General features: G+C 35.8%; 4 protein-coding genes across 13 annotated transcripts; 2 read left to right on the plus strand and 2 right to left on the minus strand.

The window, feature by feature from the left end:
• The first annotated feature begins 624 nt into the window (after positions 1-624).
• On the plus strand, positions 625-7153 carry LOC112576882 (phosphoethanolamine N-methyltransferase-like). The gene is given in 14 exon segments (XM_025259701.1): positions 625-753; positions 1051-1086; positions 1089-1221; positions 1512-1667; positions 2239-2375; positions 2687-2787; positions 2789-2833; positions 3389-3471; positions 3473-3575; positions 4043-4132; positions 4298-4516; positions 4895-5026; positions 5926-6042; positions 6305-7153. Coding segments are annotated over 14 exon segments (1479 nt in total). The 5' UTR covers positions 625-746; the 3' UTR covers positions 6425-7153.
• A 340-nt stretch (positions 7154-7493) lies between these two features.
• LOC112576893 (glycine cleavage system H protein-like) lies at positions 7494-13393 on the minus strand. Its single transcript, XM_025259724.1, has 5 exons — positions 13235-13393; positions 12793-12872; positions 11654-11717; positions 11270-11401; positions 7494-10793 (listed from the first exon to the last, which is right to left on the minus strand). The coding sequence occupies exons 1-5, from the start codon at positions 13359-13361 to the stop codon at positions 10699-10701; spliced, it is 498 nt and encodes a 165-aa protein (XP_025115509.1). The 5' UTR covers positions 13362-13393; the 3' UTR covers positions 7494-10698.
• Positions 13289-17274, plus strand: LOC112576889. 8 transcript variants are annotated; one of them, XM_025259715.1, is made up of 6 exons: positions 13428-13588; positions 14186-14332; positions 14722-14874; positions 15836-15972; positions 16367-16466; positions 17003-17274. In XM_025259715.1, the coding sequence occupies exons 3-6, from the start codon at positions 14740-14742 to the stop codon at positions 17234-17236; spliced, it is 606 nt and encodes a 201-aa protein (XP_025115500.1). In that variant the 5' UTR covers positions 13428-13588; positions 14186-14332; positions 14722-14739; the 3' UTR covers positions 17237-17274. The 8 variants fall into 8 exon arrangements, 7 of the variants coding, with proteins under 7 accessions (XP_025115504.1, XP_025115500.1, XP_025115502.1 ...); XM_025259718.1 differs by having other exon boundaries at positions 13454-13469; XM_025259719.1 differs by lacking the exon at positions 14186-14332 and having other exon boundaries at positions 13289-13469.
• Positions 17275-17334: 60 nt separating this feature from the next.
• Positions 17335-20245, minus strand: LOC112576891. 3 transcript variants are annotated; one of them, XR_003101937.1, is made up of 4 exons: positions 19877-20243; positions 19512-19588; positions 18461-18890; positions 17335-18069 (listed from the first exon to the last, which is right to left on the minus strand). XR_003101937.1 is itself a non-coding variant. In XM_025259722.1 (3 exons), the coding sequence occupies exons 1-3, from the start codon at positions 19916-19918 to the stop codon at positions 18491-18493; spliced, it is 519 nt and encodes a 172-aa protein (XP_025115507.1). In that variant the 5' UTR covers positions 19919-20245; the 3' UTR covers positions 17335-18490. The 3 variants fall into 3 exon arrangements, 2 of the variants coding, with proteins under 2 accessions (XP_025115507.1, XP_025115506.1); XM_025259722.1 differs by having other exon boundaries at positions 17335-18890; positions 19877-20245; XM_025259721.1 differs by lacking the exon at positions 19877-20243 and having other exon boundaries at positions 17335-18890; positions 19512-19741.
• Between the last annotated feature and the right edge of the window lie 230 nt (positions 20246-20475).

Genomic DNA, 20475 nt, shown 5'->3' on the forward strand with positions numbered 1-20475 from the left:
CAAATGCAAGAACAGATGGGTAGTCAGTGCAGAAAACAAAGGAGAGGAATGACATGGTCCCATTTCCTAGCTCTAAGTACCAGACATGCAGCGGTGTTCTGTACTTTTTGAAGAAGGTATCCATTAGTTTAATGATGTTCGGATCTATTAACATTTGAGCATCAATGTTGTCACAGAATTTGATCAATGTCAGGACACTTAAAAAAAAGAAATAAAATAGATTTATAACGGCTCTAAATGGTTTTAAAAGCCTCAGTGTCGACATATCAAGAATTGCCATTCAAGAAGAATATTATTGGGAATATTTCAGACATACAGATGTCTGATTTTTTTTTTTTTTTAAGTTTGCATTCATTCAAGCAGCACCAACGATTGATTAAAAGGGACAGTGGAACACATATGAGCATTTTTTGTTGTTGTGATGTTTTCAAAGTACCAGTCATGGAAAACATTTAAATACTACTGTCCACCTTTTGATGACCGCTGCCCCTACTACCACCCCTACCCAACCATCTCCACCTCAGCTGCCTCAAGGTCATAATAGGATCTACTTTTTCTGTAGTCATTGACCTAAATCTATAGTTGTGAGGTAATCCACCTGGTTATTTTTTAACTTGTTTTCAGAGTTAATGCGAGAGTTACATTGAGTGTATCTTTCATTGCTTTCTTCGGGTTCCCAAGCACAATTTTACTATGAAATAAAGCAAGAATATGATGTTTGAGGTGCGGAGGGCTGGAAGAAGAGGATGAACTGTGAGTGGGAATGTGTTTGAAATGGTTACAGGTAATAGTGTGCAATATTTGTAACAGCATTCACTCTCCTGCATGCACCTACATATATTGCAAAGATTTGCACAAGCACCCACTAAACACATTATTGTTTACTGTTTAGTGTGCATATGTTTTGGCTGAAAAAGCAAGAAAAACTAGCAGTAGACTAAGAAATAAAAATATAGTGAACAGGAAGGACCGATAGAAAATAGGAAGAGATTTTAATTTTAAGTTTGGACTTTCTTGATGACATGCATATACACATCAATTTTCTTGCAGGCCGAAGTACCATGGCAGAATTCTGGAAGGAACACTCTATTCAAGCATCTTACAAGAAATGATGCTGGATTCGAATGCCGAAGAGCTTAACAAAGAGGAACTGCCAGAAATATTGTCATTGTTACCTGACTTTTCTGGCAAACGGGTGATTGAACTTGGAGCTGGAATAGGGTCTGTGTAATATGTCTTGTGCTAATTTTGCAGTACATCTGACCTGTGCAAACATTGAAAATAAAATAACCAAAGCAAGAAGTTACAGTGGTTGTCATTTAAATGTGCACACATGTTAATTAAAGAATTCAGCTCTCTACATTATATTACTGATAACTAGTGTGCAGCTGATGTGTAAGGGAAACAATCCAGTTTGTATTGCTTTTGCATATATTTTCAAATTAGAAATTCAATGCTGTATAGATTTATAAGCTGTACTCTATGTTTTCTCATAATACTTTGCTTTGCAGGAGATTCACAAGTGAATTTGCAGCAAAGGCAGAAAGGGTTGTTGCAGTAGATTTCATGCAAGACTTCATGGACAAAAATGAGAAAACAAACAAGGACTTTGGCAATATTGACTTTATCTGTAATGATGTAACACAGCTGACTCAGGAAGTAGAAAGGTAAATGGTTTTAGAATCAAAATGAATTATTTTTTTTTGTAGGTATACAACTTGGGAAAAAGAACACATTTGAGATAATCTGAGCATAAGAGTTATACAGAAAGATAAGAATTGTTGGCTGAAAAATTATGGGGCCAGATTGCACTATTGTGAATATCAGACTTATTTTAAAAAAATACTGCAACAGTTCATTGAAAGTTTAATGACAAATTTTTTAGGTATACATTTAAAAAAAAAAGAACATATCTAAGCATTCACCTGGCATCAGAGTTAGACAAAAAGATAAGAATTGTTGGCTGAAAAGTTATGGGGCCAGATTGTACTTTTGTGATTATCAGACTTATTTAAAAAAAATACTGCAACAGTTCTTTAAAAGTTAATGATATCTGGGCAAGGTATTTTTTTCTGTTTTGTTTCTAAGCTTAATTGCTCATTACTTCATGCAAGACGTAATATTATAAAGGAATTTTAGACATAACCTTCTTGCATTCATCATCTGTGAATTTTATGAATTTTTTTTTATATTTGTTTCCAAAATATATGACAAAGTCTCCATTTTCATCTCTTAAAGTGCAGACCTGATTTTCTCCAACTGGCTCTTGATGTATCTGGAAGACCAGGAGATTCAAAAACTGTTAGTCAAACTCTTGTCCTGGCTAAAGCCAGGTGGACACTTTTTTCTTCGAGAGTCATGCCGAGACCCATCAGGTGAATTCATCTAGAAGACATCCCTGTAACCCAGCAGCATAACTTCCTTCTGGATTTATAATAATATCCTTGGAATAGCATAATTTGTAATTAGATTTGTAGTGTATTTTCACACATTAGGTGGAATTACAGAAAAAGGCATGCTAGTGTATTGTGCATTTCTGTTCTTTTACCCATTGTTAGTCCTTAAAAGGACATTTAAAGTGGTACTTTATAATGATCTTAATTTATTTCCTTTCTGTTAAATTTGAAAAATAGTTAATGAATTTAACATAAATGCATAATAAAACATGCAATTTATGTTTTATAAGGTGATAAACAGCGTTCTCAGAATCCAACACAGTATCGTGATCATACCATTTATGAAGCTTTTATGGCATCTACCATTCAACATGAAGGAGACACAGTCTATCGGATTTGATCTCGTTCTCTCCAAATCTATTGACACATACATTAAGGTAATAGAGGGTACTTTGCATTTTAATATAATTTTGGCAGGCATGCATCTATTTAGTGAGCCGGAAGGTATAACAAGATGTAAATATATCTTTAATGTTACATGCATGCACCTACTTGTAGGTGAAATGTTTAAGTTGCAGAAGATGGATGTAGAAGAAGAAAGGTGACACAGTGAAGATTAGGAGCATTGTCAGCAAACAAATAAGATTTGGTTTTGATTACAAAAATGCTACAGGAAAGAATCCATTACATGTTTAAATGTAAATATTGAAACTTGTCTAAATGTATGATCATTGTGTTTAAACTGAATTTAAGATATTGGAGAAATATAAACTTTGTGTTATTTAAACATTGTTGTGTTTGTATAATCTCATTTGACATCAGCATAATGCAGCATAAAACACAGTAATGTTGGACAAAACTAGAGTCATATTGCTGAGAAAACAAGAATATAATAGAGATTTGTATCCATCTGAGAGTTTGCTAAACAAAATAAAGGAAACTAGTTGAGACTAGACAAAGTATTACAGTTAAAATCTTTTTCTTTTCACCAGAGGAAAAACAACCTCAATCAAAGAATGTGGCTGGTACAGAAAGTAAAGAGAGACATCTCCAAAACACATGGTTTCAAAACTTTAAGATTTTCTTGACAACCAGCAGTACACTGAAAAAGGAATCCTAAGATATGAAAAAATTTATGGGAGAGCATTTGTCAGCACTGGAGGTCTTGAAACAACAAAGGTAGCAATAACAATGTTTTCTTACTGTCATCTTGTTATTTGTTACAGCAAATAAAATTTCATTTAATCTTATAAATGCAATTTATTTAATTCATTTTTTATTTGTAGTATATGTTAATAACTGTTAGTTCGGTAGTAATATTTTGTGTGCAGTGTGTTGTGTAGCATTCAAATGGGAAAATACGCTTTACAGATTCTGTTATTATAAAAAAAATTTCTTAACTTCTAAACTTGGTCTATAGATGCTATTTTTATGTATTATATCATCAGGTTGTCCATTGACTAAATAGTTTTCTTCCATGTATATGATACATGTTTAAAAATACACTTGAATAAACATTGTATTATACAGAACATACAGATATGTAGGTGTATACACAACAGAGATAAATAACAATTTGTAGAAACAAAAATGTCTTTTTAATCATGATGAAGTAATTTTGAAAATGTTAACTCATTAATTTTTAGGAATTTGTCAGCATGCTTAAACTTCAACCTGGACAGAAGATACTTGATGTTGGGGGCGGCATTGGTGGTGGTGCTTTCTACATGGCCAAGGTAAATTTCATTTCAGATAAAGGTTTAATAAAATCTGATTTTATTTTCAGTTTTACCAAAGTCATGGGTGATATATACGTATTTACATTTTACTATACTAGGGGTGATATGCTTAGTTTCATTTATATCCAGATAAAGAATAACTTCTTTTGCTTACTTTTTCAGGAGTTTGGGGTGAAGGCAACCATTCTTGATTTGTCATCAAACATGACACAGATTGGCCTTGAGAGAGCACAGGAGCTTGGCATTGGTCCAGATGAAGTGTGCTTCGAAATAGCTGATGCCACAAAGCGGGAGTATCCCCGAGAATTATTTGATGTGGTTTACAGTCGTGATACCATTCTCCACATTGAAGACAAACTCTCTCTTTTCAAAAAATTCTTTGTAAGTTTATTTTTATGCTTTTACTGTTAATCAGCTGTTAAAAGAATGAATGCCAAGGGAGACAAGCACAATTGATATAGATGTGTTAATGCAGAGATTTCTGCACTTTAATCAGTGTGACATTTCCACATATCTCCATGGGGGGAAAGGAATACTCATGCAAAATTCTTGCCACAGATGGCAACAAAACACTTCCTCAAATAGTATTAGTAATGCTTGGGGTTAATAATTTTTACATAGCATTCTCCGAGTCCTAGTAATATTTAGGGTTAATGCCAAAGAGACTACAGATCTTGGTTTTCTGAACTGAAGGTGTCCTTACATATCATTTTTACTAAATTAATAGATCGCTATGAATTTTTTTTTTTTTGTTTTCAGAAATGGATAAAGCCAGGAGGCAAGGTGCTTATTTCTGACTATTGCTGCAGTGATGGCCCTCATTCTAAAGAATTCAAAGCTTATGTTGAACAGAGAGGTTATAATCTCCTTTCTCCAGTACAGTATGGCAAGGTTAGAGACCAGCAATTTCTTTTCTTTAAATATTTTTAACTTTCAAACTAATGCAGCTTAGATTTTGTGTGAATTGAAATATGACAACCTGAACGGCTAGTTAATGGAGAGGTCAGGCTAGATTTTATTCCCAGTCCAAATTAAGACATGCCCCTGAATCCATTGATTAGTCTAAAAGGAAATAAACAGTAAATAGGTTTAAAGATGCTGGCCAAGTGAGAACAGGCTACAACACAGTGAAATCCCAAGTCCAAACATGCCAGTACTTAAAGTATCTTCATTTTGTGTCCCTACCTGCAGACATACATGAGACAGCATGCTTTGGATGTGTTAATGTTGGTACCATCTTAATGTAATCCATCAATTAAACTTTACCATATTTTATGTGAATATGACATTATATAGAGGAATCTGCAATGTGGTATGTCTTGGAGCAGAGTACCCATAGATATCAGGGCACAAATGTACACTGAAGACTATGTCATATGATAGAATCTTCTATTTTGCGTGTGTGCACACACACACACTAGCAGCTCTCAGGGAAGTAGATAATTTAATAATTAGAGTGCTGGCAGCTGAATTGAGAGTGCACCGTTTCGATACATGTGTAATGCAGCAAACTTTTACCTTTACATTGGCAGCTCAGAAAATGCAGTCCTTGATAGCTTAACCACAGAGTGAGGTAGATATATATTTTAAGGAGGCATTGGCGGCTGCTGCACCTGAGCATCATGGATTATCTTGAAGTGAGGTTATTAACAATCTGAAATCAAACCCTCACACTTTTCCCACTGGAAAAAAAAAACTGAATCCAGAAAACAATAGGATCATGTAATTCTAATCGAAGGCTGTCTTATACTAACAGAGCTATTTAATCTTCATTCTTTCCTTTGCTTCAGCTTCTGGAAGAAGCTGGGTTTATCCATGTTCTTGCTGAAGACAGGTCTGAACAGTTCACTCAGATTCTACACAAGGAACTTGAAAAAACTGAATCCATTAGAGAAGAGTTTATTAAGGTAGGAATTTAAATTTTAGCTATCACACTCATGAATAGTCTGCTGTAGGAATAGCTTTTGCTATTGAAACTGATATTTATCCAAGAGCTGCTAATAACAGATTTTGTTTTGGTTTGTTTTTTTTCAAATCATGATGAAATACTTTTATACATAGGAAGAAAATCAGAAAAATAGCCCATTGTAATAAAAATTTCTTTTATTATAAAATAAAGACTCTACCATATTCCAAGACCATATTTTAAGTCATTTATGGATTTTTCAGGAATTTAGTGAAGAGGACTACAACTATATTATAAATGGCTGGAAAGATAAAGTACAGAGAGCGGGTCAAGGTGACCAAAGATGGGGACTCTTCATGGCAGAAAAACCAGAAGCTGTTTGATAATAAATTTATTAGAGCAGTTGAATCATGATTGAATGCTGTCAGTTTAATGTGTTTTGTTTCATGTCTAACTTTTGGCCAGTAAAAAAGTATATTTTTTGGTGCAAAAATACCATTTAGCAATCACATATGATGGATCTCAGTGGAAGAATGGAGAGTGGGAAATGATAAAAATATCTCAAGTTACTGGTCCTAAATAACTTATCCAGCAGGTTTTGATATACAGCTTGGCTTCTCGGTGGTTTGTTGTCTATGACTCCTGCTGATCATTGACTAAACTGATGCTTTGCACTGGCAAAGACCATTCAAAGTAAAGGTTGGGAGCTGAAATGATCACACTTCTGAGTGCCAGGAGGATTGTATGAACAGAATGCCCCCATAGATGTCTCCAACACTTTACTTGAACTTGTGAGGCATGCATATTTTACATGCGTAGGTTTTGCTTCTTACAATTATTGTGTTGGACCTAATATGACATTAAACCTAACATTCCTATATTCAAAGATGAAACATAATTCCCTATATAGTTTATCCTTTGTTTACTACTTTGCTGTGCTTTAGGGCAAGCAGCTAGCTAACAAAGATTGACTGCCTTCTTTACACTGAAAAGTATTGATTTTTGTTTTGTTTTGGTGTCCGATATTTGTGGTAAGAACCAATCAAGAAAGAGCATGTAAAAGGTGTTAAAAATGCTTTACATGAGAAATATAATAAAAGTGATACAAATGAGTCTAGCTTCATTTCCATATATTTGTGGGGTTGTCATGTAAAACCTGCTATTATGTGTTGAATTTAAAAAAAATTGTTGAAAGGTAGTTAAATTTCTGAAGACTTCTACAGAGGGAAATTTCTCATTATGTCAAAGCATATAACATCTTTATGGCACTAAATGTACATAATTACAATATAAATTTATTATGTTAGCTAACAGCCAATGCATGTGTAAAACTGTCACTTTTTTTCAGTTGATCTCCCCAAATCTTAAATTTTCTTGAGATAATACATTTGTAAATGTAAATACTGAATAAAAAGGATACTAAAAAAATTAATATAGAGTGAGAAATCAGTATTTCTTATGAAATTGTTATAATAAAATATGACGAAAAATAGAGAAAGTAAACTCAGCAAAACAAAACTAGTTGGCATCTGTGGTGCATTACACAAGTTCTTTCCAGTTTTATTAATTAAAGTTGCTACAATGTCACAAATAGCCTGTTTAGCTTAGTAAATTTGTTGAAACTTCTGTATATAGAAATGAAAAAAATGCAATCCACTTTTGGAACTTATATCAAAACATCTTTTTCTCTAAACATGTGTCTGTAAGTACATGTTTTCCTTCTGAAATGTATCTGCAATTTTATGTGGGAAAGGAGAAAAAACTTACATGGCAAGCTTGACCTAGGACTATTGACCCTAGAAGTGTTTCATACCACAATTGAGCCGTGTGCTTTTTCAGAGAATGTATCTTGCCCTAGATCTTACTTTGCTATGGAGTCACTGCTCCTAGTTAGATTAATGCCTGGTTGAGCTCATTACATCAGGACTCAGTGTCGGGCTGCTTAAAACTGAAAAGTCATGTTTTTCATTAATACTGAGGTGGGTGTAGGTAGTTTATGTAAAGTGCCAACATCACATCCTGGATGGGCTCGAACACCAAGGTTGCAAGTATTAAGACAATACTGGGAAAAGAAAAAATCCAAATATTACATTTTGAATATAAACCCTTTTGTGGATTATCAACATGGATTTGATGTTAATTACACCATTTGATGGCAAGTATTCAACCAATCATTCAAAACAATCAGGATGCAGATACTTTACACATACATGTACAGATGAAAAAAATCTTGAATATTGGAACATAAACTCAAATAAAAACTGGGCCCTTATGAATGGACAGTCACACAGGGGCGAGATAATACTGTGAACAAGATGCAGTGAACCATTACCTGTACAAAAATTTTCAGCTTCATACTTCTTTTCTAGATGAGCAGTCTAAACAGCTTTCTTGAAAAGAGAACTAGAATGAACACAAACTGGAGTAGGGCTTAGAGAAGCAACACTTGCTGCCACTCGCAATATTTCTGTTAGCTTAGTAGACTGTAGACTCCTCACATCTTGTTACGCTGAACCTACTATTGGCAGAAGCACAAACAGATAATTGACAAATTGAAAGATAAATTCAACAGGATTTAGTTTTTTGCGATGTCAGTCTGCTTTCTTTTTAAATGCAGCCCTAGATTTTGATTCATAAACTGATCAAGCTGATCCCTATCCCTGAACCAAATATAAACTGTTTAGCAAGCAATGACCAGCATGGTTTAGGCATAAAAATAAATACAAAATGTGTGGTCTTCAAAAGCCAATACCAACCTTTTCTTAAAGGAAATGAAGCTAAATCTCTCCAACAATTTCCGCACAAATAGCCCAGAACCAAGAGACAGCGAAAGTGTGTATATTATGAAGGGTTGGTGAGGGAAATTGGTGTTTTATGCCAAGCCAGAAACTAAGGCTATATCACAACAAAGCAGCCAGCCCTGTAAACAGATGCTACATGCAGAAACCCATGGGAAGACCTATGATACTGATGACAGCACCACTGACCATGATGCATTTGTGACTACATCCTAATCTTTCGGTTGTCAGGTACTCACTCACCCACCCAAAACATGCCCGATGATTTCTTGCAATTTATAGAAAACATAAGCTTTTACAAAAACAATTCCATGAACATTTGTATGAATATATATGTAAGAACACAAATTGCACAAAAATCCCCCAAGGTTTAAGGCACACCAATGATACAAGTAAAAATGCTGATGCAAAATATTGACATATATATTCATAGTCTTAAGAAAGGTTTGGGTACTGGTGTTTGCTGCCAAGCCAGCAACTAAGGCTATATCACATCAAAGCACCCTGGTCTTAAGGAAAATCTGCAGCTAAGTTATGAGATAGAAAAAAAAGGTGTTTTTTTAAAAACTCTAGGACATGTAGATGAACTTCAAACTAAATTCATTCAATTCACGGGTATAGTAGTTCAGCTAAGTCGGAGAAAGTCTAATTCATCCAGTCGAAGCCACTATTGCTCTACATGTAACATATTCTGACCAGACTCTAAGCCTTTATTAGCCTTGTCATATGGTAATCTCAAGCATAACCATGTTCTGTGGATAAAAAGGCAAGTGAACGAATGTATATGAAAGTAGGCTATGTGCAACAGCTGACTACACAGTCCATGAAATATTAAAGCAAACTGACATTAAATGTTTATGAAATGAAAGATATTTTCAAGGGTACATCCAACAATATTCCAAATCAGATCTAAACAAAAAATTTCATATCTGATGTAAAGTCAGGTATGCCATCAAAATTTAAGAAATGCAAGAGGCATTTATGTGGATGTTGTCAGGAGAAATGTTTTCTTCATTCCCTTCTTTTTCTCCAAGAGTCTGACTAGAGTGAATGAAGCAATAATTATCACCTGCTTTAATTGACAAGATTGCTGTAAACAATGCTAATATTTATTATTTTGTGACAAAACTAATATCCACTTCAAGATTTATTTCTGCCTGAAATCTTAAATGAGGTACCATTGGCTGTTTGTAACAGCAGGAAAAAAAAAAAGGATTTACAGCTTGATTCTACTTAATAATAACTGAAATGTGACAGTGACAAAAGAAACAAAATAAACCAGCAATTTTACAATTTAACTTTCTGTAACTAATATTTCTTAAACATAGATTTCAGATATCACCCAAAACTTATTAGTATACAACTCTACTGCAATGTCCGAGAAAAAAACATCAAATTAAAGAATATCGTCAGTCTAGTACCTGTGTGAAATATACCACAGGGTTAAATCCCTTGAACACGCAATAAAAAATGAAAGAGTATTCTACTTAGTCCACAAATTACTCCTGGTTACTGACCACAAAGGGAAAAATGTGTTTTATAATTGAATTATCTAACGTTCGGTTGTCATTTCAGCTTGAAGCACTCATTTATGAGATTTGTTCTCATATTTATCTAGGGTGATTTTATGATATAGCTGTAATCACAACCACTTACTACCAGGAAATATTCTTTATGGGACATTCAAAAAATCAGATATCCATCTGAAAAACTCCATATATCAGCCAAACAGGGAAGAAACAGGCACCACTCCACAATTCCTTGCGCATTCATTGCAACATCCACAGCCAGCTGTGAGCAGAACAAGCTGTTATTTGATGTAGCTACAGAAGATTGTACAGCTGACTGCAGGCTACTGATCACTTTTGTGTCTCCAGAAACTTCTTGTAAGCAGTTTCATTCATAAGCCCCTCCACATCAGATCTGGAGGCCACTTCCAACTTAAATATCCATCCTGAAAATGATAAATGTAAAAATATTCATTGATAAATCATCAAATTCTGCATTGCATAACATGGTAGCATTTAGGATAAGTGTCAGTTTGGGAAAAATCTGTAGGCTGGTGGTTAGCAGGTCATCAGTTTGAAGCCTGTGACTTAAAAATTTCACAAAGCAGGAAAGAAATGAACATTGCTTACCACATATTAAACATACTGTACCCTAGACATATTAATCTGTTACAGTTCAATGCTTTTACAACTATATTAGGCCATGGACAATTTTATTTTTCAAAAAAGGAAACCTTGCTAAATTTTTTTTTAAACGTGTAAATTTCTACTTTCCTCCAAACAGTATTTCTTTTATGTGAAAAAGTCGAAATAAAGAGTGTCACCACATAGGCTAAGATCACTATGATGTCATCAGAAATCCATGTTTTATGCCGTACAGAGGAAGGAAAAAAATACTGTTTTATCTTGTTTGCTACCCTACCATCTTCAAGAGGAGAACTGTTGACCAAGTTTGGTGTTGTGACCAGCTTCTCATTCACTTCCACTATTTTGCCGGCTACTGGACTGTAAACATCACTTGCAGCCTTGACACTTTCAAGGCATCCTGCTTCCGCTAAAATGGAAAAAAAAAAAATCAGTTATCACAACTATACCACAACATTTTTAGCACCAAGCACAAAAGATAGAGAGAATGTGGGAGAGGAAAAAAAGTTTTCAGTCTCTCAGCCTTTAATCGCTGCTCTGCATTAAGTACCTTTTTGGGCCCAGGAAATATTTCATCTTAAAAGTACAATTAATATAAGCATCTGCAAATTACAAACGAGGGACTAATAAACATAATCCAAAATTACATATTTTTACTTGCCATCTTTCTCAATCTCCACTCCCACCTCAGGTAGCTGTACGTAAACAATTTCTCCAAGTTTGTCCTGCAATATAACAAGAATACCCTTTCTTGGTTTTAAATTAGCCAAAGTGACCTTTAACAATTTGGCTTCATTATTGAAATCATTATGTAAACCTTTGGTCTTTCTATGTTAATACAGCAGTGGTCAAAATTATGCAGCAAATAGCCTTAACCCAGGAGTTAAATGAAACTACCAGTCCATATTGTCTCCAACTCAATGTTGATAAGACTGTTTCTAAGATAAGCTATCACAATTCTTGATGCCACATACAGAGTAAACAAGACCCTTATCTTAGCAAGAGCTTTCACTGCAATGACTTTTTAGTGTACCACTTCTATCTTCTGCTATTGTAGCACCTGTGGTCATAAACTACTTTAATTTTTTGAAACTGAACTTGAACTGATAGGTGCCAGACTAAAAAAAAAAGTTTCATTAAAACCTGTTCAGTGATCAGTGGTGCTGAACTTAGTTGTGATTACAGTTAATTGACTAGTCTGCCTGCTTGTCTTCCAGATTTATGACACACTGCATCCTTACTGTCTGTTCTCTGATTTCTCTTTGTGTCTTGTATGTTTGTCTTTTATTACTCGTTTGCAAAGCTATTTCTCCTTCTGTCCTTTGTATTCTGTCCATGTCTCCTACCTGTCTTGAGAGCATGCTCCTTTATTAGAAGATTATGTGCTACATAATTATAAATCACACATTTATTACTATATCTGAAAAATAAGTACATAAATTCTACTAGAAAAAGTAGATGTGGTCTGTTAATTTTTCTGCCATAACTTTTATAGCAACCTTTCAATGGGGAAAATGCATATCCATTTTGTTGATAATCATCTCTATGAGAATTTTACAGCTTGTTTGTAGGTCTCCACATGACTCTATGAGTTTAATTGTAAAAACAAATTTAAATGTTTGTTTCAACTGTGTATTATAAATATCTGCTATTTGTCCATGGCATATTCAATTAAGCATGCAAATGAGATGTTAATGTGCACATCTTCTATGGTCTAGTCTCATTAACCTCCTGTTGTCAGACAGCACTTAGGGTCAAAGAAAAGTAAGACTTATGAAAGTTATATATACAATATTTTACCTGTGCATAATCTGATATGCCAACAGTGCCAAGTTTTCCATCAAGTTCAATCCATTCATGTTTATCTGTGTAGCGTTTTGCTGAAAATAAATGAGAAATGGTTTTGATTTAAGCAATCTTAAACTCCTTAAACAGGTAACAGTCGCTGTTTGTGTAGTAAACAACCACTCATTTCATGTGAACATTGTGATGTTTTGATTTTTTAGCGCATCATCACAAGTTTCGAGGGTGGCTTAGTACCGCTCTCACCAACATCGCAGGTCCTTTCTTTCTTTTTTTAATGTTATAGGAGGTTCGTTGTTAACTTGAAGCACGCGCGCACACACACACAGACATCCCGCAATGTAGAGAAGTAACATGAGAACTACCCATTAATGAAGAAGGGAAGGATAGTTTGCATGCGAAGACACTCGTCACTAAAGTAAGAAAATAACCGACTTACCATATAAACGGCTAGCAGATAAGCAAATATTTCGTTTGGTGTTTGGCGAAATAATGCGACTCTGAAGAGCAAACGACGTGACCTTACACGTATGCACGAACACCCTAGAAATCATGGTCGCAGCCATTTTGAACTTTTACTTTGGGGGCATGGCAATCACGTGATAGGACCTCTGACCTGTGACCGCGGAGAGGGGCGACCGAGCGAGAGTCGCAGAGAGCACAAACTTGTACACGTCAGTGCACAGAGAGAGACAATGATATCTTTTATTTACGAATTACGAGGGTGGCAGAATAGGCAAAACATACTCCTCTCTCCCTGGTACATTGAGAATTCGCTTTAGAAAGGAAAAGAGTACGCTATATATATGTGACAACTTTACAATTATATATAACACAAATAAATGATACAACAACACCTCGATCCCTTTCAAGTTGCATATAAACAGCACAGATCCACTGACGATGCCACACTCACTCTTCTGCACAATGCATACTCTCACTTAGACAGGTCTGGTTCCTTTGTACATATTCTTTTTATTGATTTTTCTTCTGCATTTAATACTATACAGCCCCACCTGTTAGCTTTGAAACTTCTTAAACTTGATGTAAAGTAAGCCCCAAACTCATTCTCTGGATTGTTAACTTTTTGGTAAAACGTTCCCAGACAGTCTGTTTCCAGCATGCATTCTCCTCTTCCAGAAATACATCTGTTGGGAGCCCTCAGGGTACATGTCTCTCGCCTGTAATCTTCACCCTCTATACCAACGACTGTCGTGGCACTGATTCGTCCCTTTTGATAAAATACTCTGATGACACTGCTCTCCTAAACCTCTCAAACTCACACTCTGCCTATGTTGATGCAGTAGATAAATTTAATAAATGGTGCAAAGAAAACTATCTTGATCTAAATGTAAAGAAAACAAAAGAGCTGCATGGTGATTGATTTCAGACGCAAGATCACTGTTATCCCTGACCTATTCATTGATGGTGCCAGGGTTGAATGTGTTGAACAGTACAAATATCTAGGAACTGTGATTGACGACAAACTCACTTTTAACACCAACACAATAAAATTGTGATCAGAACTAATTTATGGGCAAGTTAATTTGTCAATATTGTTTAGTATGATTGGGATGATAGTTATGTCAAGTTCACTATGAAATGATGTATGTGCATGTGCATATTATTTGTGGATGTTTGCATATATATACATACTTTTTCATTTAACAGTTTTCAGCTCAGAGTGTGTTTCTGGAAACGTTTTAATTTTATTCCAGTGTTATACTATGGTCACTCAACATCATCCCAGCAATGGTTATAATTAAGCTGTAAAGTGCAAGGAGTTAAGCCTTTGTTGACTTAACTTGTCTGTCTTATTTACCTTGTCTATGCTTTTCTGCATCATCTCCCTACATTAACTTAAACTGTTGTGACTTATGACATAAATTTGTTACTGTAGTATCAAAACATCTTCTTTTCCTGCAGGTAGAGAATGGTCAGATTATGGGTCATGTTATACAGCCACCCCTGTCATGGAATGTGGTCGATCCTGTTCGCCTGAAACCTTTGTTCATTATCACAGTAAGGGACAATGAATGTGTTGTTCTGTGTAGACAAGGCTGCAGTGCTCAGATCAAGGTTAGTGTATTTATTTGTATGTGTGTGTGAGAGAGGGTGTATGTCAATGTGAAGTATAAGTCCATTTCACACCTGCTTATGGAGTGTGCTTGGCACTTTCATGCATGTGTGATTGTTAATATAAAATGCTTTAGATCTGCTTTCAGTGGTGAGAAAAGATGATATTCACATAAACAGATATATTCAAGGCAAAACCTTCATAGTGTTCTACTTAAAAGTTCTTTAATTTTTCCTGATTAAATTACGGTCATATAATCATGTAACCATTATTCTGAAATTTTGAAGTAGCATTACCATATTGTCATGATCTTGCTCGGGATGGACAGGAGAGTTATTCCTCGCCAGTTGTTGCAGTCGCTAAGGGATCCTTTCTTTGGGATTTTGATGATCACTCCTCTGGTCCAGTCATCTGGGACTTGCTTCCCTTCCCATACTGCGTTAAATAGGGGTTGCAGGATATTGGCTGCCAGTTCTGGGTCTGCTTTGAATAGTTCAGCATTCAGATTGTCCTAGCCTGGTGCCTTTCTGTTCTTCAAGGACTTAATTGCTGTGATGATTTCCTGCTTCTCTGGTGGGGCGATGTTAACGTCTAGGTCCTCAATGGCTTCTTGTATGTCGGCTTCTTCGGAAGGTGGTGGTCTCTTCAGGATCTCTCTGAAGTGTTCAGCCCAGCGTGCTTCTTGTTCTCTCTCTGTCGTTAGCAGCTTCCCTCCCTTGTCCTTGACTGGGGCATTGTTGGTGCTGTGGAATTTGCCGCTAATCGTCTTGGTGATCTTGTACAGCTTTCCTTGTTCTCCTTTTCTTGCTGCTTCTTCGGCCTCACTTGCTAGGTTGTTCAAGTAGGCACGCTTGTCTGTTCATGCAGGCATACACAAAAAAACCTAAAGCTAGAGGACACAAATACATGCAAAAGCACATTGGGATGCATAAGTCAAATTAATTTTTTTTTTTTTCATAACAGATATTGCTTGCTTGGTTAGAAGAGGAGTCAGAATCTTTACGGGGAAATTTTGATCAACGGATGCTCAGACATTTACTCCAAGGGAATGTTAGCTTCCTACACAGGATATACAACCTTGCTGAGCAGACTCGTTACTGGTGAGAATTAGGGTTTTAATTGTACAATTTTTGGTAGTCCATGATTACTACATTTTTTTGGTCTAAATATTGACAACTTTTTCTCATCATTGAAAAATTTTGTCTTGAGAATACTTGCTGGTGCTACTTGTATTTATAGTAGATTAATAAATTTATTTCATGGTAACGTTTTGGTGGCATTAATTTGCAAAATAAATTATGGAGTAGTAAATCATTACCATCATTACATCACATCATTTCATGATGGAGAAATACTGGCATATAATTTTCATTTTTAAGATCTTATTATCCAAACCAAGCAGAAATTTTTGTAGATCTGTATTATGAAATATGTGTAGGTCATCACTGCAGCTCACTAAAGTGCCTGAGCCATGTGGGTTTTCAATATCCCCAGTTACACCTGGTATATTCAAGGGGACTTATGGTTCTCATGGGCTGGAGTTCATACAAATCACTCTGAGGATGGATACACACTCCTGGGGAACAAACTGACAGTGAGAAAGAATCCTGTAGAAATATCAGGAAAAAGATATACGTGTGGTCAGGAGAAGATAAAATTTTATGTTAAGATCCTCCTTGTTCGCTGGTAAAAGTATTCTTGATAGAAAGTTAGTCAGTTTGTTAGTTTGTATGTGCATAGTTTTGTGAGCAAGGCACATTCAGTTCATGAGTGTATTCTTTATATGGCTCTGTAATATTTTTTTATTATAAATATTTTTCATGTTACACTTTCCCATTATTTCATATTTTAAAATTTAGTGGTGTTATTGATGTTGCTGATGATGTATCACCCAGTGTGATAATTGCTCTGTATATTTAGTACTTTGCATTCCAGATTCTTATTTGTTTTGTTGTTTTTTTTCCATTTGCTTCCCCATAGGCTCAAATGCCTCTATTTCCAACTCTTTTTATTTCCAATTATTCCCATAAAAAGTTATCATGCATGTTTGTCACAGAGTACATATTGTTAAATTAGGTTATTTTGACTATGCTTTTACAAAAGTATAAGTTGTTTCTTTTCATCCCATAGGGAGATCCAAATGTTCCTGCAGGAGAAACAAGTTTGTATATTGATCTCAGGCAGCCCATACGTCTGACAACAGATGAGCAAAGAAATATTGACATTTTGAAGAGTGTTACTGCTCCTATTCTTCCTCATCCATTTCTATTTGACCCTAGCGAGGTCCAACCCTTTTTCCTGTGCACTGACTTACTTGAGAGGGAGGCTCCAGGTGACCTCCCAAGGACATGCAAAGCTAGGTAAATTAGTTGTTTCATTGAGTTGACTTGCTAAAGTGTTTACATGGAACATCTTTGTTATTTGTTTGCAGAAAAGCTAGTCAGTGAAAATGACACCAAAAAGCCTTTTAAAATGACTTTATTGTAAATGAAAGAATGCAAAAATGAGCATATCACTCATTTCTTCAGCAGGGCTCACAGAAATGAAATAGGATTGCAGATTAGAAAAACAAAGTAATGATCACCCTTTTGCAGATTCATATGATACAATTTCTTCATATTCTCAAGATTACTCAGTATCTTCCTAGTATTCTCCTGATGTCACTAACCTTATTCTCTGGAGTCTATGGTTAAATGTACAGTGATCGCCCTTTACTGCCGGAATGCAACAAGTCCTCCCATTGTTCTTGGTTTTACATCTTTGTTACTATTTTGTTATACATCTTTGTTACTATTTTGTAATCTTATTCAGGGCTATGAGTCCGCCTTTTACTTAGATATTGTGCTTTATAAATTCTCACTTATTATTATAAAAAGAATCCAGATTTTGATAGGCAATATTAAAAATGAGTTGAAAATATTTTTCTATAAGAATCTAGCTTTCTGTTGTCTTCTGCAAGTTTCAGTTTGATGTTCTTTTTAAATTTTGGTCTCAAGGACTAAATCCAAATAAGACATCCAGGTCTTTGCATCATTCTTTCCAGTAAATGTACCACAATCCAGATGAATATAATGCATGTATATTGACTACTTCTTAAGAAGTTTCTGAAAATTAACTTGCTGGATTCATACTCAGTCACTTCTGCATGGAAATCTTCTGTCTTTGTACCAGTTGAGAAGAAAGCTTCAGCTCAGCATCTGTACGATTATAGACCAGTGGCCTTATTATATGGTGGGTCATGAAAGTACTGGAGAAAATCATTAGAGCACTGATTTTAAATGAAATTAAAAATGTCTTCATCCACTGCAATTTTCATACCAAACCAGGAAAGGTGTTGATGATGCTAAGCTCTTTATTTTTCATACTCATATAAACATCTTGAGATACCAATTGTCCACAATTGATGCCCACACAAGACTGCTGTTTGCTGATTTCTTATCAGCTTTTAACACCATCTAACCATATCTCCTAGCAGAAGAGCAATTTTTCTTTGACTATCATCTAGTCTTAGTCATTTACTTTCTGGTTAATAGGCTGTAGAGAGTACTTGTCAATGGTACTTTTTCTATCACAACATGCACCACTCACCCCAAGGCTGTGTTTTATCCCTGCTTCTGTTTATTCTGTATATCCTGTGAACAGTTGTAGATACTGCAACAATGTGAAGCGGGCCCTAACTCTATTCAGGGCCAGCTGGACAACGTCTGCCTCTAGGTGATGGGCGTCTTCTGGAGACAGCAATTGCGTAGTTTGGTCAACATAAAGGCAGCCCGCGCTTATGTTTGGGCTGCGGTCTTCGGCGGGACCGTCTCGCATAATAGCTGGTGACGGCACTGCAGGTACCGGCATTTGGGGTGCCGGCACTGGGGATGGCTGCACTGCAGGACAGCGGCACTTGGGGTTGCTGCACTGGGGCAGGCAGCACGGCAGCAGGCCCCTCTCTTCCCGCAGGATTAGCCTGATTGTTGCGACGGCCTGGGCGGCGACGTGGATATTGGTGGCGGCGGCGGTGGTACCACTGAAAATAATAATAGACTTAATTAATGCATATGTGGGTGTTAGGGTGCTCTGCAGAGAACTGATTTATACTGACTGGACAGAGTTTATGAGGTGTAATGGTAATCCCTTCATTTTCTTATGTATATTTTTCTCAGTTGACTGTGGGAGCTCCCAGCAACAAAGAAAAATTTCTGTCTGTTTCGACCAGACATAGACAATAAAGATGTCTTGTATCTTGTATAGTTAAATCATTACGTGGATGATGATGTGATCGAATTGACTATGGGCTGGTCGAATCAAATGGTGCAGTGGTCGAATAGGCAAAAAGTCTAATCGACCAGACCCTAAGCAAACTAGAGTTTTATCAGAATATCATACTAATGTCACAACTGAGTGTATGCTATGTTTTAACAATTAGTATATAAGTATTATGATAAGTTGTAACGTCCAAGTATACATCTTATACTGCATGTATGTTATAAATGTAAAGACAGAATGACAAATGCCAATTTGCTGTGTGTCAAATCAAATAGTTTGCATGTGTGCATATGTGTGTGTGTTAAAAGTATTCTAAAGCCAGAACTGAATGTTGAGAAAAGGTGGATTACTAACAACTAGAACAAAAATAAAAATAACATACGCATTGAATGTGCCAAATGTAACAGCAACATGCCGGAATAACCTCTCTCTGTTGCCGATTCCTTTCATCTCTATTTTCTGCAATATACAAATCAAAAGAAAAGTCAGCTTAAATTTGTTTTGACAAATCATCAAAGAGGCCATCAAAGAACCCGAAAGAGATGGGGGGTAGAAAGGAGATTTTTCTCTTGTTTTGAGTATCATTTATTATTCTTTATCATAAATGGTCACCATTTGTTGTACATGTAAGGATTAGACATTTACTCTGATGAATAAAATATTTATTTTGAATATATTTAAAAGTGTTTATCATAGAATGTTAAAATACCATATTTGTAGCACATAAAAATGTTTTTGGGTACGTACAATGAAAGTTTTGATTTCAATCGACGTTTTCATGAAAAACATCCCCCTGTTGGATCACCACCTTGCCGCGGTCGGGGGGCTTGCGTGTCTCGATGACCCTAAGAGCTATGCCGACAGGAGCATCAGCTCCTAGCAGGGTCACCCATGTCGGACAGGTCGAAGGGTAGAGACCAGACAAAGAGTGGTCCACGAGTGCTGAAGTCGGAGGTGGTGGGCCGCACAATCTCATATGTCGAATCCAAAATTTATAACAAAGAACTAGAACAAAACTAAAAATAACATGCGCATATCATGATGTAGATTTTGCGAAGCTGAAACCGATCGCGAATGGATGCTAACAGACAAAACTTTGAAAATGGCGGCGACGGTCACGGTGTACGTATGCCATTGGCTAAAAGTAGTTGCTTTTATTAGGAGATCCAGTTAGAACCGGACCTTCTAGGTCATCTGCAATGCTGCTAGCCCAGATAGCATGAAAACATTTTAAAAACATTTAAAAATGGCTTTTAATAAGGTTTAGGTTTTAGATGAAACATTTTAAAAACAAATTTTAAAAATTTACCAAAAAACATTTTAAAATGAAACATGTTTAAAACATT

This window comes from Pomacea canaliculata, linkage group LG12 (genome assembly GCF_003073045.1).
Source record: "Pomacea canaliculata isolate SZHN2017 linkage group LG12, ASM307304v1, whole genome shotgun sequence".
Classification (NCBI taxonomy): domain Eukaryota; kingdom Metazoa; phylum Mollusca; class Gastropoda; order Architaenioglossa; family Ampullariidae; genus Pomacea; species Pomacea canaliculata.

What these genes read in the sequence shown, in the direction of transcription:
- LOC112576889 (XM_025259719.1), top strand. Translation starts at nt 13,326, where the DNA reads ATGCACGAACACCCTAGAAATCATGGTCGCAGCCATTTTGAACTTTTA. An exon ending in GAGAGCACAAACTTGTACAC is followed by an intron (nt 13,470 to 14,721) that starts GTCAGTGCACAG and finishes CTTTTCCTGCAG; the next exon opens with GTAGAGAATGGTCAGATTAT. An exon ending in GCTGAGCAGACTCGTTACTG is followed by an intron (nt 15,973 to 16,366) that starts GTGAGAATTAGG and finishes CAATATCCCCAG; the next exon opens with TTACACCTGGTATATTCAAG.
- LOC112576893 (XM_025259724.1), bottom strand. Translation starts at nt 13,361, where the DNA reads ATGGCTGCGACCATGATTTCTAGGGTGTTCGTGCATACGTGTAAGGTC. An exon ending in ATCTGCTAGCCGTTTATATG is followed by an intron (nt 12,873 to 13,234) that starts GTAAGTCGGTTA and finishes ATTTATTTTCAG; the next exon opens with CAAAACGCTACACAGATAAA. An exon ending in CAGTTCTCCTCTTGAAGATG is followed by an intron (nt 10,794 to 11,269) that starts GTAGGGTAGCAA and finishes TATCATTTTCAG; the next exon opens with GATGGATATTTAAGTTGGAA.
- LOC112576891 (XM_025259721.1), bottom strand. Translation starts at nt 19,714, where the DNA reads ATGATACTCAAAACAAGAGAAAAATCTCCTTTCTACCCCCCATCTCTT. An exon ending in ACATTTGGCACATTCAATGC is followed by an intron (nt 18,891 to 19,511) that starts GTATGTTATTTT and finishes TATTATTTTCAG; the next exon opens with TGGTACCACCGCCGCCGCCA.